Source organism: Crinia signifera, chromosome 19, assembly GCF_055691185.1.
Source record: "Crinia signifera chromosome 19, ASM5569118v1, whole genome shotgun sequence".
In the NCBI taxonomy this organism is placed as follows: domain Eukaryota; kingdom Metazoa; phylum Chordata; class Amphibia; order Anura; family Myobatrachidae; genus Crinia; species Crinia signifera.
The window spans coordinates 102,488,306-102,504,572 of record NC_139226.1 but is presented as its reverse complement, the minus strand read 5'-3'; the positions used below and the strand labels follow the sequence as shown (position 1 = coordinate 102,504,572).

At 46.6% G+C, this 16,267-nt stretch overlaps 1 protein-coding gene across 1 annotated transcript; it reads right to left on the bottom strand.

The window, feature by feature from the left end:
* Nucleotides 1-201: 201 nt before the first annotated feature.
* Nucleotides 202-16,009, bottom strand: REXO2 (RNA exonuclease 2). Its single transcript, XM_083163047.1, has 7 exons — nt 15,756-16,009; nt 12,675-12,758; nt 11,181-11,258; nt 8,204-8,315; nt 6,700-6,808; nt 4,931-4,984; nt 202-538 (listed from the first exon to the last, which is right to left on the bottom strand). The coding sequence occupies exons 1-7, from the start codon at nt 15,906-15,908 to the stop codon at nt 424-426; spliced, it is 705 nt and encodes a 234-aa protein (XP_083019173.1). The 5' UTR covers nt 15,909-16,009; the 3' UTR covers nt 202-423.
* Nucleotides 16,010-16,267: the final 258 nt, after the last annotated feature.

Sequence of the window (16,267 nt, the reverse complement as noted above, 5' to 3'; positions counted from 1 at the left end):
GTGACAGATGTCACGGCAGCCCCACCGGAATGGACACTGGCACCGCAGGAGACACCACTGGCACACACCTGCTCAGCAGTGGCATGCCCGCTCCTGCAGCGCAGCCCGGAAGATTTCCGGGAATAGCACCGAAGTAGTTAATACAGGTACACTAGGTAACCGAACCTCAGCCAAAAATAAATGAAGACTTGTCCTACACAGTAACTTCAAATTAGTATTTTATTGGGAACAACGAATAACAAAAAAATAAAATAAGCAACTGTGTGAACCTGGTTTGCAGCCCACCCCGGCTTACAGAGCAACCAGTTCTGCCAGGAGGTATCCTGTACTGCTCCAGAGACCGCCAACATCAATCAGTATCTGCCCTGCGGCGTCATGGCGATGACATCTGAACTCTTAGAACAGTTCTCTGTAACAACATGCTCAGATTTGCTGAACTTTTTCACCATTTAGATTTTTCTTCTCACCCATCTTCTTAAAAACGTTCTCCCTATAAAACTGCAGCTCCTTGATGCTCTCAGTGATATCATCGAGCGCTCTGAAAGAGAATAAATCCAGGTGGTAAGATTAATATCCGATAGGAGAAATGATAGGGAATCCCAGGATTGAGCGTTTTTCAATCCCAAATCCTGGGCTCCCAATTAGCATACGTACGCTGGCGTACTGAAATCACATGCCACGGTTTCATGCCATGCTATGCGATGTCACTGGTTAATGGTACTTGTTTATTTCATGTATTAGCACGGTGGCCATTACGCAGTTAGCGTAGCGGCGCTGTCAGAATCAGCATAGTGTTCCTGCATAGCGTAGTCAGTCAGAAGTAGCATAGTGTCCCTGTCAGAGGTGAAGGTGAAGTGACAGTGTAATGGCTGCAGAACCTGTGACAATGTTCAGTTTGCCACAGACAGAGGAGGAGTCAGTGGTATTTTTCCAGCAACACCATTTGCTGCCACTGACAAAGAATTGTATAAATGGACACCCAATGCGCCTCAGCATGAAGGAGTGCACGTGGCGCTGCCCTATTAAATCGCGCCGTAAGAAGGTGAGCCTTTGGTTCCCGGGTTGCCGTTTACCTTTTTTTGACACTTGTAAGGTTTATTTATTCATGGGCGGAGGAGCTCACAACTATCTCCTTACGTGAGCGTCAACTTAACTTGTCCAATAAAACAGCGGTCCAGTATATATATAATCTTATGCGTGAGGCCTGCACTGTGGACCTGATGACGCAGCCCCAACGCAAAATTGGCAGTCCGGGGAAAATTCTAGAAGTCGACAAGAGCCTCTTTGTACAGAGGAAGAGCCATGTGGGACGGATGCTGCCTCAGCAGTGGCTTTTCGGAGGCATTTGCAGAGAGACTGGTGAGTGCTTTGTGACACGTGTAGAAAGACGTGATGCCAGTACCCTGATGGCCGCCATCAACCAAAGCATTGAACCGGGGATGACCATCTACTCCGATTGCTGGCGTGCCTATAATACGGAGCAGCTGGAGCGGGTACCACCATGCTCGGGTGAACCACCGGTTCAATTTTGTATATTCGGAGACAGGCGTTCACACATAGAACATTGAACGGCTGTGGGGATCCTGTAAATGGTGCAACAAATGTCAAAGACACTGAGTGCCAGAATCTGGAATCCTACCTGCAGGAATTTATCTGGCGAAAGACTGTAGGCGCACAAAACGCTTTTGAGCGTATTCTTTATGCCCTTTCACTTCTTCCAAAGGCTGATGTAGAATCAGAAGAATGACTGCTTTATTTTTTTCTTTTGTCATGATAAATGTATATTATTGTTATTTGTTAATGTGATCTTTTCTCCTTTATTATTAACTAAAATCCAGTTAACACAGGTCGTCATTACTGTCTCAGATGTATGATTGGGTAAATGTGAATGTGTTCCTGAAACACCCCCACTATCCACGTCTACCCGAAGCGTGGCGAACGCTTCCTCCCAACCTTTTCATACCCCCACTATCCACGTTGGCGTGGAGTCGAATCTATAAAGTGTGGCGAGTCACCGAGCCCCGCGGATAACTTTACATGTATTCCGCGTCCACTCACCATGCTTCGGGCACCGTGGCTCGCCACACTTGATAAAGTCAACTCCACGCCGACGTGGATAGTGGGGTTATAAAAAGGTCGGGAGGAGGCGTTCCACATCCACTCGCCATGCTTCGGGGGGGACGTGGATAGTAGGGGGTGTGCTAAATCCCATTGCATCACAGACATGTACACTGGGGGTGTTTTGCTAAATCGCATCGCACGCGATTTTGCATGTGATGCGATGTGATGGGCGGTCAGGGTGCAGTGAATAAATTAACTAGTAAGATCGCATCGCATGGCACAAAAACGTGCCGTGCGATATGATGCAATGCGATGCGATTTTAGATTATGGCTAGAGATGCATTCCTTTCAGTTTGGCACCATGGCCCGGTACTTGTGTATTATCACGGCGCCCAAGATTTTGATCGCAGGGCAAATGATCGCATGCGATGCGAGTTTTAATTGTACAAGCCTGATGTACACCCTGATGGGTGCTTACTATGGTAAATGCACCCCCATTGTCAACGCCACCCGCACTATCAACGCCAACCTGAAGCTTGGCAAGCGCAGCCCGAAGCTCGTGGCGAGAGCAGCCCGAAGCTCGATTATTTGACATGTATTCCGCGTCCGCTCGCCTCGCTGCTCTCGCCACAGTATCTAAAATCAACTCCACGCCGACGTGGATAGTGGAGGAATGAAAAGGTCAGAGGACGCGTACCGCCACGCTTCGAGTTGGCATGTGCGAACGCCTCACACGTCCAAGCACGGTGTGAAATCTGTGTAGAAAATGATTGTACAGAACCATCCGAGCAGGGGCGTGCAGGGCTGATTTTGCTCATTACCATATGCGTACACCCCGCGTTTCATGGGCGTTCCCATGAAAACGCTGGGTGTACGTATGGTAATGCAGCCATGACACACTTGTGGGGGGCGGAAATATGACCTAGCCGGATGCCAGCTGCCCGCCCATATCCCTGCTTTTGCACGGAGAAATGCCCGAGTGGCCTGGAGCACTCTGTGCTGCCTGACCACACGGTCCTGCATTCGATGGTTGGCGACCATTGAATGATGGGGAGGTTCCCACAGATGGAGGAGGTGTTCACATGAAAAATACACTCGCGTTCCGGTTGATCGGCGTCTTACCGCATTTGGACGGTGTGAGCGATCCATACGGAAAGGGGGGGGGGGGGGGGGTAAGAACACTCAGTTCCTGTCCGAAAATTCGCATCCGTCCGATTCAACTAGAATAAGGGCCCATGAGTTGGCCTCCTTGTTCACCAGATTTGAACACAATAGAATAAATGTGAGATTCAGTTCAATTTGCCATAAATGACAGGGGCAACATATCAGATCGTATCCATTATCTTCTAGAAGCTTCTAAATAAGGCAGATTCTGATTGGTTGCCCATAGCAACATCACATGTTAAATCGAACTCCCTTCTTAGTAAATTTCCCCCAGAGGAAGACATTAGGAGTCAGTGTTTGCAAACATAAACTAATCACTATATGAAAACTATAAAACCGTCACGTCGAGGCTCCCACCTTCATGCCTCAGGGAAACTCATGTATCCGCCAGGCTGAGCAGCTGGGTATGAGCTGATATTTTATGCCTCAGGAAACAGAGCTACAACCTACAGTATGTTACCATGTTAAGCGCCATAGGCAGCAGTGATCCCCAAAGACAGAGGACAGGGGATCTTCTACATGACACTTGTTTTTTACTTTGTGGAGAGAGGATTCTATAGGCGGTAGGGCAGAGAGCGGATATACAGCACAGTCGCTAAGTATTGAGGATTGATACATGTAAACCCTTTCATCGGTCACCGCAAATTCTACATGTACAGTAGATCCCATTTATCGAGTGCTAGTTTATAGCACAGACTCAGCCGCATACAGTATGTACAGCCAAATAGCCAATCCCACTGCATTCCGTTAGTGCAGTAAGTGATAGTGTAGAGTAGACCTTGAAGTGGACTCGTGTAGAATGTTGTGCGATTATGTGTTTTACTGCTGACACCTTGTGTTGGTCCTGGGTACTGCACTTCATGTGTACAGCTCCTGTTTTTCAGGGATGGTGTATAAAATAGTAGTGCATAAGCAGACCTGTGCGCTCTCACATCTTGCTTATGGATTCAGCAGTACATTAAGCACCGTGGGCCTGATTCAGCTTGGATCGCTAATCTGAGAAATAGCAGTCGACTGCAAATAGGAAGCCGCTGTCCAGACTGACAAAACGCCCACTGCAAAATTGCGAATGCATCATAGGTCGATATGGATGTGTCGATTCATAAGCAAGACCGAAGACAAATGGAAGGGTCCCCTCCGTCTGAGCAAATGTGAGCAGGTCGGAGGCTGTCACTAGTCTGTGACTGAGACAGGAAGGAAGTGGTCAGCGCTGCGGTCAGAGACCTTCTCCAAAACCACCTGGGCACGTCACCCATAAATCAGGTTTCCACCCAGAAACGGCTTCCTGTCAAACCGCAACTACGCTGATCTCTGGTATACGGTCATTAAATCGACCTATATAAAAGGCAGAATTGCATTGGGTCGACCACTGAAGGTCGACGACATGGCTTAGGTAGACATAAGCATTACGGCGACAGCAACAAGGTCGAATGTCAAAAAGATGGATATGAGTTTTTCACTGATTTTTTTTTTTGAGCCCTACGATACACTAGGGTGAGGAGGGAGAATAGAATGGTGTGCCGAGCACAGCAAGGCACAGTGCCCGAAGCATGGCGAGCATAGTGAGGGGACGCGGTACACTTTGACAGTCTATAGGTCGACATAGGTCAACCATAACTCAACCGTTCCACACAAATACCAAGTTTAAATGCCTTGTAAATAGTTAGAACTACAAACAGAAAGGGAAGGAAGTGATGTACTGTACCTATGAGAGGCTGCTTTCTTCGGTGCTCGCTCATACTCAACTGGGTACCAGCGCCTGGGAGAAGAACAGAATTTTAGGAAGACAAGGCATGGAATTTATCTGTAGGTTACCAATGGTCTTGGGTTCCAGCAGGCAGGAGAGGTATGGTGTTATGTATACACATTAGCCAGAAGAGTACACATTACATGGGATGCAGTCAAATCCCGACGGTCAAAATCCCGACAAGGACAAAATCCTGACATTTAAAATCCCGACAAGGTCAAAACACCGACATATAGAATGCACAGGTGAAACTGTCAACATGACTTTGGGTCGACAGGTCGACATGGGTTTTTTCACTGTTTTTTGACCCGACATGTGCCGACAGGCGGTAATTCATTCCCTACCATCCACTAGGAGAATAAAATAGTGGGAGAATAAAATAATGTGCTGCAGTGAAGCACCGTGCCCGAAGCATTGCGAGCGAAGCGAGGGGCTGAGGTCCACTTCCAACTGTGTCCATGTCGACATTCAGGTAAAAAAACAGTGAAAAAACCCATGTCAACCCAAAGTCATGTTGACAGTTTCAACTGCACATTCTATATGTCGGTATTTTGACCATGTCGGGATTTTAAATGTCGGGATTTTGTCCCATTCGGGATTTTGATCGTCGGGATTTCATACCGAATCCCATTACATAACACTCGCTGTTGGTTCCTACTAAACACTACCTCCCCCCTAGCGGGATCAGCGTTACATCAATGCACTCTCAGGGATATTGCCCATAGCAACCAAATTCTAGCGATCTCTCTAAAAAATAGTACGCAGCACCTGATTGCTTTCTATTATCAACATCCCCATCTCCCACGTATAGAAGCTTTAGTAAATGTAGCCATCTTGCCCCCAGGAAAGAGAAACACTACAGTTTTAAATGATTTTTAATCCTGGTCCATGTGCATGGCTGCAAATGCGTTCACGTGCGCGGTCGTCTGATTATCGTGAATTCGCAGCACAGCGGACAAGTCTGAATCGGGCCTTTGTTGTTATCAACCAAATTGTGGCTATAAAATCTAATCCAATCCGGGGAGATGCAGTATTTAAGATCAAAGTCATCAAACTCTCAGGCGCTATCTGTAATATATCTTATTGAGTGTAGGTGCGGCCTACGACATAGGGAGGGCTATCGATGTTCTACCATTGATGAGGGGGGGGGCCCTGAAGGCAAAATCCTATCGCTTTTCTAAGAATAGGAGACCTGCGATAGTCCAGCCGCCATCTATGCATCGATCTCTCTGGACAGATCGAACAGCGTGTTCTCCATACGTACCAATCTGGTGCGAGAGTCACGACTAAGCAGGCAAGTTGAGCTGTCAATCACCACCAGCTCCTGTGCACAGGTAGTTGGCGGATCTCTCATACGATAGAGATAGAGAGGCCATTGGCTGTGTTGCACAGCAAAAGCAATAGGTCTGAAAGTCATTTACAGACATATCACTAGTACACATTGGCTGATCACTTAACAATATCGCCAATCTGAGAGTATGTACCCAGCATAAGGCAGACCATACTAATGGATCTTTAGGGTATTTGAATTCTCCTCTAAGGCAGACCATACTAATGGATCATTAGAGTTTGTAAGGGAGTGTGCTACAAGATGTCATTTATAGAACAGTGCGGATCGTAAATCAGCTTTAGATAAGACTATAGATTAAAAAAAAAAAAAAAAGTCAGAACATACACGTTAAGGGAAGAACCATGCAAGAAACAGAACTGTTACATAAACACGTTACCTGCACAATTCTTTCACCGTGCTCACATCAATGATCCTGTAATGCAGGTGTCTCATAAACTGAGGCATATACTTGTTCAGAAACACTTTGTCCACATGCACAGAGTTCCCTGCAGAAAAGAAGGTTCGGATTATTGTGCTGACAGTATGTGATATACATTCTCACATGGGAAACCATTATTACCTAAAGTTGGAATGGACAAAATGAAGAAGCCAGACATTCAGATGTAGGAGTCACAAGGAAGAGAAGGAGGAACAGCCCAGTCTCACCCTGTAAGAAATCAGCATCAGGCAGCTCGCACAAGGACACTGATGTGGAACACTATAGGGGTGTATTCAATACGGCCGGCACGGGGGTTTAATGGCGGGGGGTCGCAGAAATAGACACATTGTTACTGTATCAGTATACTGCCTCAGGCATTCTCAGGACATTGATCACTTTGCAACTCCCATTAACGTATGAGACACATTAGTATATGAGATTTATATGACATAATTACGTCCCAAAATCTCACCTTGTACTTGCATGATCAGCAATCTGCCACTTAATCTGTGCCATCTCGTTACAATCTGTGCTACCCCAGCCCTGAACGCTGCCCACAGGCATCAGTGCTTACAGCGGGCATACAGAGCTTACCCAGGCCATCAGTATAGGAGGAAAGGCTGCACCTGACAGTACAATCACCACATACAGTATATGGGCTGCTGCGGTGTCCTGGAGAGTACTAGGTGGGTGCAGGATGTTTCCTATTGTGGAGGCGCCCCAGCTGCTCAATATATATAGCTTACAGATGTGCGCTCACACACCTGTCCTTTCTGTGCCATGACCGGAGACACCTAGTGCGATTAATGTGCACTCAGTTTTGCATCCTCGTTTGCATATAGAACCGGATTCGGACTTGATCCCAGGGCAAAATTTTTCTCGAATGGACATAACCATGAACTGCAGGTGGGGCAGATGTAACATGTGCAGAGAGAGAGTTACATTTGAGTTAGTTATTTTGTTTCTGTGCAGGGTAACTACTGGCTGCTTTATTTTTACACTGCAGTTTAGATTTCAGTTTGATCACACCCCACCCAAATCTAACTCTCTCTGCACTTTAAATCTGCCCCACCTGTAGTGCTGCATGGTTTTGTCCATTCGAGAAAAATTTTGCCCTGGGATCAAGTCCGAATCCGGTTCTATATGCAAACGATGATGAAAAAAATGTGCTTAGCATTCCAGTCTGAATTAGACCCGTAGTGTACTAGGTACATAGGATTCATTTGTTGTTGCAAAGTATTTGGTATAAGGTCACAGATTAAGCATAACGATGCATGGTGCACATCACTTACCTGACCAGTTTTTTGTGTTTACACTAGATTGTGTACTTTTCTTTTTTTTTTTTTTATTCATTGTGCTACCAGTTCCTTGAGGTTACATCCTAGTCCTTCTATAGTATAATAGATACTTAGGACTATTTGGCGCAATATGAGGATGTGGACACAGAAAACAGACCACTTACCAGCCAGAGGGCATAAGCCGGGTGGTGTGTGCTGTCTGATGAAAGAGAGAAATTCATACTCTGCTTGCGGTAATGAGATCTTACTGTCCCGCACAGCCTGCGTAAGGCCAGACTGAAAGAAGGAAAAACAGAATGATGAATCTGAACTATAATCCCGTACAATAAACATACAATACAGTAAATCCCATACAATCACACATTTATCACTGAAGGTATTACAACAGTGTAGGATAACACTGAGGGAAAAGGGAATATGACGATTGATATGATCTGTCTATAGTGTGCACTGTTTTAGTACTGCACTGCTGCACCGTTCCGTATTTCTAAAGGGCAAAATGCAGCCTGCTATAAACAGCCAAGCCTGTGGGTCCCAGCCGCAGCGTTAATAGATACTGTGGGCATGTACACGGCATCAGCCAGGCCTGTGGGTCCCAGCGTTAATAGATACTGTGCGCATGTGCATGGCATCAGCCAGGCCTGTGGGTCCCCGCCGTAGCGTTAATAGATACTGTGCGCATGTGCACGGCATCAGCCAGGCCTGTGGGTCCCCGCCTTAGCGTTAATAGATACTGTGGGAATGTGCACGGCATCAGCCAGGCCTGTGGGTACCCTGGAGTACCCTGGAGTACCCTGTGGGTACCCTGGAGGTACTGCTGGAGTAAGGATACACCAAACATACTGAAGTGATGTACTATAATGTATACCGCTGGAGTAAGGATACACCAAACATACTGCAGTGTGATGTACTATAATGTATACTGCTGGAGCAGGGATACACCAAACATACTGCAGTGTGATGTACTATAATGTATACTGCTGGAGCAGGGATACACCAAACATACTGCAGTGTGATGTACTATAATGTATACCGCTGGAGCAGGGATACACCAACCATACTGCAGTGTGATGTACTATAATGTATACCGCTGGAGCAGGGATACACCAAACATACTGCAGTGTAATGTGCTATAATGTATACTGCTATAGAGCTGCATATTATTTGGCAAGAACTGACATCTTGCTTGATCTGTCATCATTCTGAGAGCTAGGTCATCGGCAGGGCTTTCCATAGTGGACAGGTCTCAGAAGACAGCCTGAGAGAAGAATGCAGCAACACGACCTCCCATGGGCCACTTGGCTGGTCTGGAGACGTTTGTGTAATCTTATATGGAGCAATGTTCCAGTATGAAGTCAGAGATTACACCGTGCAGTGTACAACAATATATATATATATATATATTTTTTTATTTTTTTTAAACAAATGTAAGACTGCTCACAAAAGTTTTAAATAAATTGTACTATTTGTACTATTGCAGGATATATCTGATGTGTTACTTCTTAGTGCCATACACACTGCAGTGTCATGTACTATTATGTAAACTGCTGGGATAAGAGATACACCAAACGGGATATGGTCGTTTGGTCAACCTAAAGATGGTGGATAGTCGTTAGGTGGATAACATTGAGTCGACATACTGGCAGGTTGACAGGTGTCTAGGTTGACATGGGACAAGGTAGACATTGGACAAGGTTGACAGGTGTCTAGGTCGACACAAGCATTAGGTTGACAGTTAAAGGTCGACATGGGGTTTTTCACTGTTTTTTGAGCCAACATGTGCCGACAGGTGGTATTTTATGCCCTACCATCCACTAGGGTGTGGTGGGAGAATAGAATAGTGTGCCGAGCGCAGTGAGGCACTGTGCCCGAAGCATGGCGAGCATGGCGAGCACAGCAAGCCATGCGAGGGGACACGGCGCACTTAAAACGGTGTCGACATTCGGGTCAAAAAACAGTGAAAAACCCCATTTTGACTGTCGACCTAACCCATGTCGACTTTTTTAGTATGTCGACCTAATGACTGTAAACCATCTTTTGGTCGACCCAATTACCCCAAACATACTGTAGTGTGGAAACTTATCAACCATATAATGCAGCTCAACAGAAATGTAAGCTGGTCATACACTAGGCAACTTCTCTGAGCGCAGGAGTTGCCCGCGATCCCCCCGGTAACCTCCAGGGTGGCAGGATGGCATGCAATATATATATATATATATTTATGTGGTCCTTTTGCATAGGATATAATCACATGTGACCCCAGCCAAGCCAATCGATCTGACAGATCTCTACTGCCTGCGGTGCGACTCACATGCTCCAATATGATGTGGACGGAATCGTGCATCGTATCTGCTGTGAAATACATGCGATTTTGGCACTTTTAATGCAACTGATCGCATAAAAAGTGACCACATTGTATGTACATCGCCCTAGTATATGGGCATCTTAAGGTTTGACCGAAGTTACTTATCAGTATTAGTTCTCCTCTATTCCATGGTCTACAGACCTCTCTGTAAAAACGAATGCTTTATCTTTAGTCTTGCGGAGACCAGATGCGGCGCTATAGATATTGCCAAAACGCTCTTATTATATAGTCTACAGCAGGGGTGGCCAAACCGGTCCTCGAGATCTACCAACGGTCCACATTTTCCAGGTTACCTAGCTGGTGCACAGCTGTAGTCATTACTAACGGTCACATTTTAAAACCTGCTGCATTCATTCCTACTATAGATCCACAGGTTGCCTGGAAAACATGCACCGTCGGTAGATCTTGAGGACAGGTTTGGCCACCCCTGGTCTACAGTATAAAAGCTGTAAAACCCCCACCCACAACTCCAGCGTGGCAAGACTGCAATACTAACCCGCTTCACCACACTATTCTAAAGTGAGGTGGGAAACATTCAGGCGATGATCATTGTTGTATTGAACAACAACAGTTCACAGTTTCAAGAGCACCTAGCTGCTGCACAGGTGCACTCATTACTTAATGACACATTTTAAAAGATCCACAGGTGGAGCAGATTACTTAATTTGTGATTCTATGAGGAAACCTGGAAAACTAAAACTGTTGGTTGCTCTCCAGGACTGGAGTTGGCTACCCCTGTGTTAGAACGATCACAAGATACTGGATATAACGCTCACCTTTCCGTGATGCTCTTTGCACCAATCATCCATGCCATCCAGTAACTCATCTGGTTGTTTAATGATCAAATTGGGTCCCTGCCATTAAGAGAAATATGTATATTAGAACTATTTTCCATTGGAAAAACAAAATAAATTAAATGAGAAATAAAACCTATCACTTTGTAGGAAAAATGCCAATAATCACAGTTTCTGTACTTAAAATACTTCCCAGTCCATAGCACATAATAGAGAACAGAGAGTACCTGGGAGGTGGAAGCAGGACGTATGAATGGAGATTAATATTTAGATTTAAGGGTACGGTCTTCAGCACTTGATTAACAGATGATTAAAGTAATTATCTATACAATAAAATTGCATCTACCATAAAGCTAATAAGAGCAACAGACCAGGATTACATGTAACCTGTGAGAACGTACCCGATGCGCTGTATATTTTCTCATACGCTCTTTCTGCAGTTTCTGGGTGATTTGATACTGGTTTATTTGATACATGCCTATGCTCCAGAGCAACACCACATACTGTACACAACCTGGTGGTCTCACAAGCCAATCTCAGGTATCTACCAGACTGCATAATATTAGCCCCAGATGAGGGAGGGACATCGGAAGCCCACCATGGACTGATGGACTTCCGCTATATAAACTGTCAATGCAATGATAACTAACAATTGCTGAAAAAAAGCAATGGTGATAATGCACACATATACAGTAGCGACCCACGGCTTGAAGTTAAACAGCTAATTTCAGATATATTTTAACATCAGATTGGCAATTTGCTGCAATGTGTGAAAGGGGGTCAGACTGCACCCGGCAAAATGACCTGGGGACTCAAAATTCTGAGTCACATGAAAGGGGTATTATTGATAAAAAAAATCCCTCCATGGCTTCCTGTGTTGGCAGAGAAAAATAACCCCTCAACAAGGTAATAAAAGGGCCAAGGCCTTCTGTCAAGTTATGCAACCAAATCCTGTACAATTCACCGTTCAAACTATGAATATTTGGCCTTTAAACTATTTTATGTTGTTTTATGCAAAAATAATGTCCACTTGGAAAAGGATTAGGATTCTGAGTTAAAATTTGCCCTTTAAATTGCTACGCGTAATACCCAGTGATTTGGAGAAGGGCTAGAAACCAAATGCAGGGGGGGAGGGCAGTGGGCTTTAGACCCACATATTGTTGGTGTGTTGGGAGTTTTCTTTTGGAAATAACCTTAAGTAAACAATAGGCTTATTAGCATCAGGTCCAGCCCTACTGAAAGAGGAGGCAGAACAAATTTGAGTTACATTACAATTACAGCGCAAATATTTTCCCCATTCTCTCTCCAGTACCAGCAATTAAGATAACCCTGTATCTTAATTGCTAGAGAGAAAAAACAGTTTTTAGCGAAGCAGCAAAGGGAAGGGTTGGACAAATGAGTAAACTTTTTTTTTTTTTTGGAGGGGGGATGATTCTTCAAGTAATCTTTAATAGCCCAGTTATTTCCCAATCTTACATTAGCAAGGATGTTCAGATCAGAGTCTGTTATTAAACACGCCATCTCAATGATTTGGTCCTTCTGAATGTTCAACCCAGTCATCTGCAATACAAACATGACAAACAGAAAATATGGATTTGGGATAAGCGAAAATAACATTTCTAATTAATGCAAGATTTTTCTTTCAAATAATAATTAAAAGACTGTGTTATCCCTCAGACTGCGAGAACTCTTCAGCATCCTGTGAAAGCACTAAGGGGCTGCACTCTGCGCTGGACAAGCACTAAGGGGCTGCACTCTGCGCTGGACAAGCACTAAGGGGCTGCACTCTGCGCTGGACAAGCACTAAGGGCGGTGGCGATGAAATCCATCGCCATCGCCGGGTACTCTGGCGCACATTGCTGTGTGGTTTTCACCCTGCAATACATCGCAGGGCTGGCTTCCTCTTCCTCCTCCCACCCGGCAGAAGCAGCAGGGGACAGAGGAACAGGAGGAGCTGAAGCCTCCTCCCAACTGGCAGCAGCAGCAGCAGAGGATGGAGGAGATACAGGAGAAGCTGAAGCCTCCTCCGTCCTCCATTGTCCCTCCTCAGCAGCCTCAGCAAGAGATAGAGGAGATACTTCAGAAGCTGAAGCCTCCTCCATCCTCACCCAGGAACACCGGAAGGTCCGCCCCATATAATAAGCTCCGCCCCTGTCCTTCTGCCTGCAGTAGAGTCCCCACATTTTGCCAGAGGGACCACTGGAGTCCAGGCAGATGCAGGAAATTTGGGTTTGTCTATATACACCCAGAAGATGCCTCCATACCCCAAGTGAGTGGTTGGGGATTATGCAATTTGGGCCTAATTTTACCCGTAAAATCATCCCAAATCGCAAGTGTATGACATCCGATCAGACCAGATGCGCGTTCCCATGCTCCTCGGATCGGAGGTCAGATGGGCTGCAGCCATCAGCGATACATCGTGGATGCTAAGCACCCGTGAAGTATTACATCCGATACGGTGCAGTGGAGAGAATTGAAAAATCCTATTTAAAAGACTGGGCGGCTGCTGATCGGCTAAGAGAGCTGTCAGCCAATCATCTTCCTCCTTTTTGGGTGGCCACTGATTGGCTGAGACTACTCAGCCAATAAGTGGGCACTCAAATAGAAGGGCGATGATTGGCTGAGAGAGCTTGGTCAGCCAATCAGCAGCCACCCAGTCTTTTAATTAGGATTTTTCAATTATGCCTCCTGCAGCTCCCGAGCTTACATGTGATAAATCCCATGCGATTTACAACGTGTAACAAAATGGCACATCAAGGGTGAGCTCAGGGGGAGTAGGGGTGGACTTGTCCTTCGGACAAGTCAGCCTAATGCAGGCATGTCCTAACTGTGGCCCTCCAGCTGTTGTGAAACTACAGATACCAGCATGCCTTGCCTTAGTTTTAGCATTCACTAATAGCAAAACTGTGGCATGATGGGACTTTCTCAACAGCTGGAGGGCCATATATTGAACATGCCTGGCCTAATGTATGTCTTAAGTGCTGCTGCTGTCGGGTCAAACCACTGATTGTTTCCTGCTTTTGATGAAAAGTGCAACACCATCAATTGTGAACCATTCAGTGTCCGATTATGCATCCCATGGGCATCGTGGGTACCATTGCTATGGGGACAGTGAGGGAGCCACAGACCCAGGTATGCAGTAGGGGGGATACAATGTGCCATGTAGTGCACTGGAGGGGGGGTTTACAATGCGGCATAATATACATTAGGGACCCTGAGGCAGATGTATTAAGCCTGGCAAAGAGGAAAAACTGGAGACAAAGTGGAGATGAATACCCCTTTCACATCGTACTAATTACAGGGTACAAGCCGGTATCTTGCCGGTTCAACCCGGTAATTAGTGCAATGTGAAAGGGGTTACGGGTTACAGCTAACCGGTAGCAACACAGAAATCCGAACTGGGTAAAAAGTTTTCTTACCAGTTCGTTGCCGTGCTCCTGTGCAGTGTGAATGGTTTAAACGGGTCGAGCGACCTGTTTCCCATTCACACTATAAAGAAGGCAGTGCTTGGAGCAGCGCCAGCTCTAAGCGCTGCCTCCTCCCCCACCTCCGATGATGGGGCGACGCTCTGACGCACCCCTGATGACTTCAGAAAACCGGCAATCTGGCAATGTGAACAGACCGAACATGCAGGGTCGCACCTGCACTGAACCATTTCAAAGTCCCGGTGAAACCCTACATTTGATATCTGAGGGGTAGATTTACGAACTGACGATCAGGGGAATATGTGCTATCCCCGTGCCTTATGGCAGGGGATAGCGCTTCCCCTGATCTATGACACCGCTGAGCAGGTGTCTTACGTGGGGCAGGAGGCATAGCGCCGCTACGATATTTTGCATTGCGCAACTGCCTCCTGCCTGATTTATGAACGGTCAGCATCACTGACCTTTCCGCCGCCTGCAGCTATCGACTTCGACAGCTGCAGGTGGCGATGCCCTATGCCTACAGCAGGGACAGCGCTGTCCCTGCTGCTGGCTCTGAGCTGCGCTGGGGATCTCGCGAGAGTAGCGAGATCCCGCGCATGCGCAGTGCGCCGGCCGGGGGGAAGGAGACAGCGCATCAGTATTAACTGATGCGATGTCTCCCGGAGGGGACATTGCCGGAGGGGGGAGTTAACGCTCCCCCACTTCAGCTGGCAAGATGTTGATTTATCTTGTCGGTGTCCCCTCCTGCTTCGCCTCGCTAATGAGGCGAAGCAGGAACTGTTATAGCGGCACGTTTAGCACCGCTATAATAAATCTACCCCTGAATGCGGTATAAGTGGAAGGAGATAACGTACCAGCCAATTAACACCCAACTGTCATATTTCAGCTGATTGGCTGGTGCGTTATCTCCTACGTTCTCTTTTCGCCAGTTATCTCCAGAAGCTTTGGGGCCAGGGGCCCCACGCACAAAACATTTCTAGGGACGCAAAGTGCTGGCTATCCCCTAGCTGAGGTGACCACACAGGGTGATTATTCCACTATCACTGCTATATAATGTGTAGCAGCCTGAATGTAACAGGTCAGCATCCTCCCATCTCCAGTGCCCCCTCCCGGAGCCCTGCTGCTCTCTCACCTCCAGGTCCACCCACACCATGCGCTGCTCCATGCTGTCTGCCATGTTGTCCACCACGCTGCTGAAGCTGACAGCCGCGAGCCGTCCTCCTGTCACACAGCCATACACAGCACGGGACAGTAATACGCCCCAGCCCCTGCCAGCACAGAGCATCACCCTGCGCCCAGCTACAGAAGCGCCGCTGCTGCTATGGTGACACGGTAGCGTAGCGCTAGTTTCCCTTCCTGGAAAGGATCTTTGATGACGTCACCACCCATGTGACCCGCTGTCCTCATCAGGGGGAGGAGTCAGCACGAACCATAGTTTTCCTGCTGCGGCTGCAATCCTCCCCTTAAGTTCAGTGAGTTTTGACAATTTTCATCCTGTAATCAAAACTGAAGGGATCTACCGTAGTCTCTACCCAAGCTTACATGTGATAATACCCATGCGATTTAGAACGTGTAACAAAATGCCACATCAAGTGCCAAATTTTAGTGAGGTCTCCCGGGAGCTGCTGGGTGAGCTCAGTGGGA

Coding starts and splice junctions, on each gene's coding strand:
- REXO2 (XM_083163047.1), bottom strand. CDS start 15,908: ATGCTCTGTGCTGGCAGGGGCTGGGGCGTATTACTGTCCCGTGCTGTG. Junction 12,759..15,755: donor TGGTGTGGGTGGACCTGGAG/GTGAGAGAGCAG, acceptor TTTGTATTGCAG/ATGACTGGGTTGAACATTCA. Junction 539..4,930: donor AAGAAAGCAGCCTCTCATAG/GTACAGTACATC, acceptor ATTCTCTTTCAG/AGCGCTCGATGATATCACTG.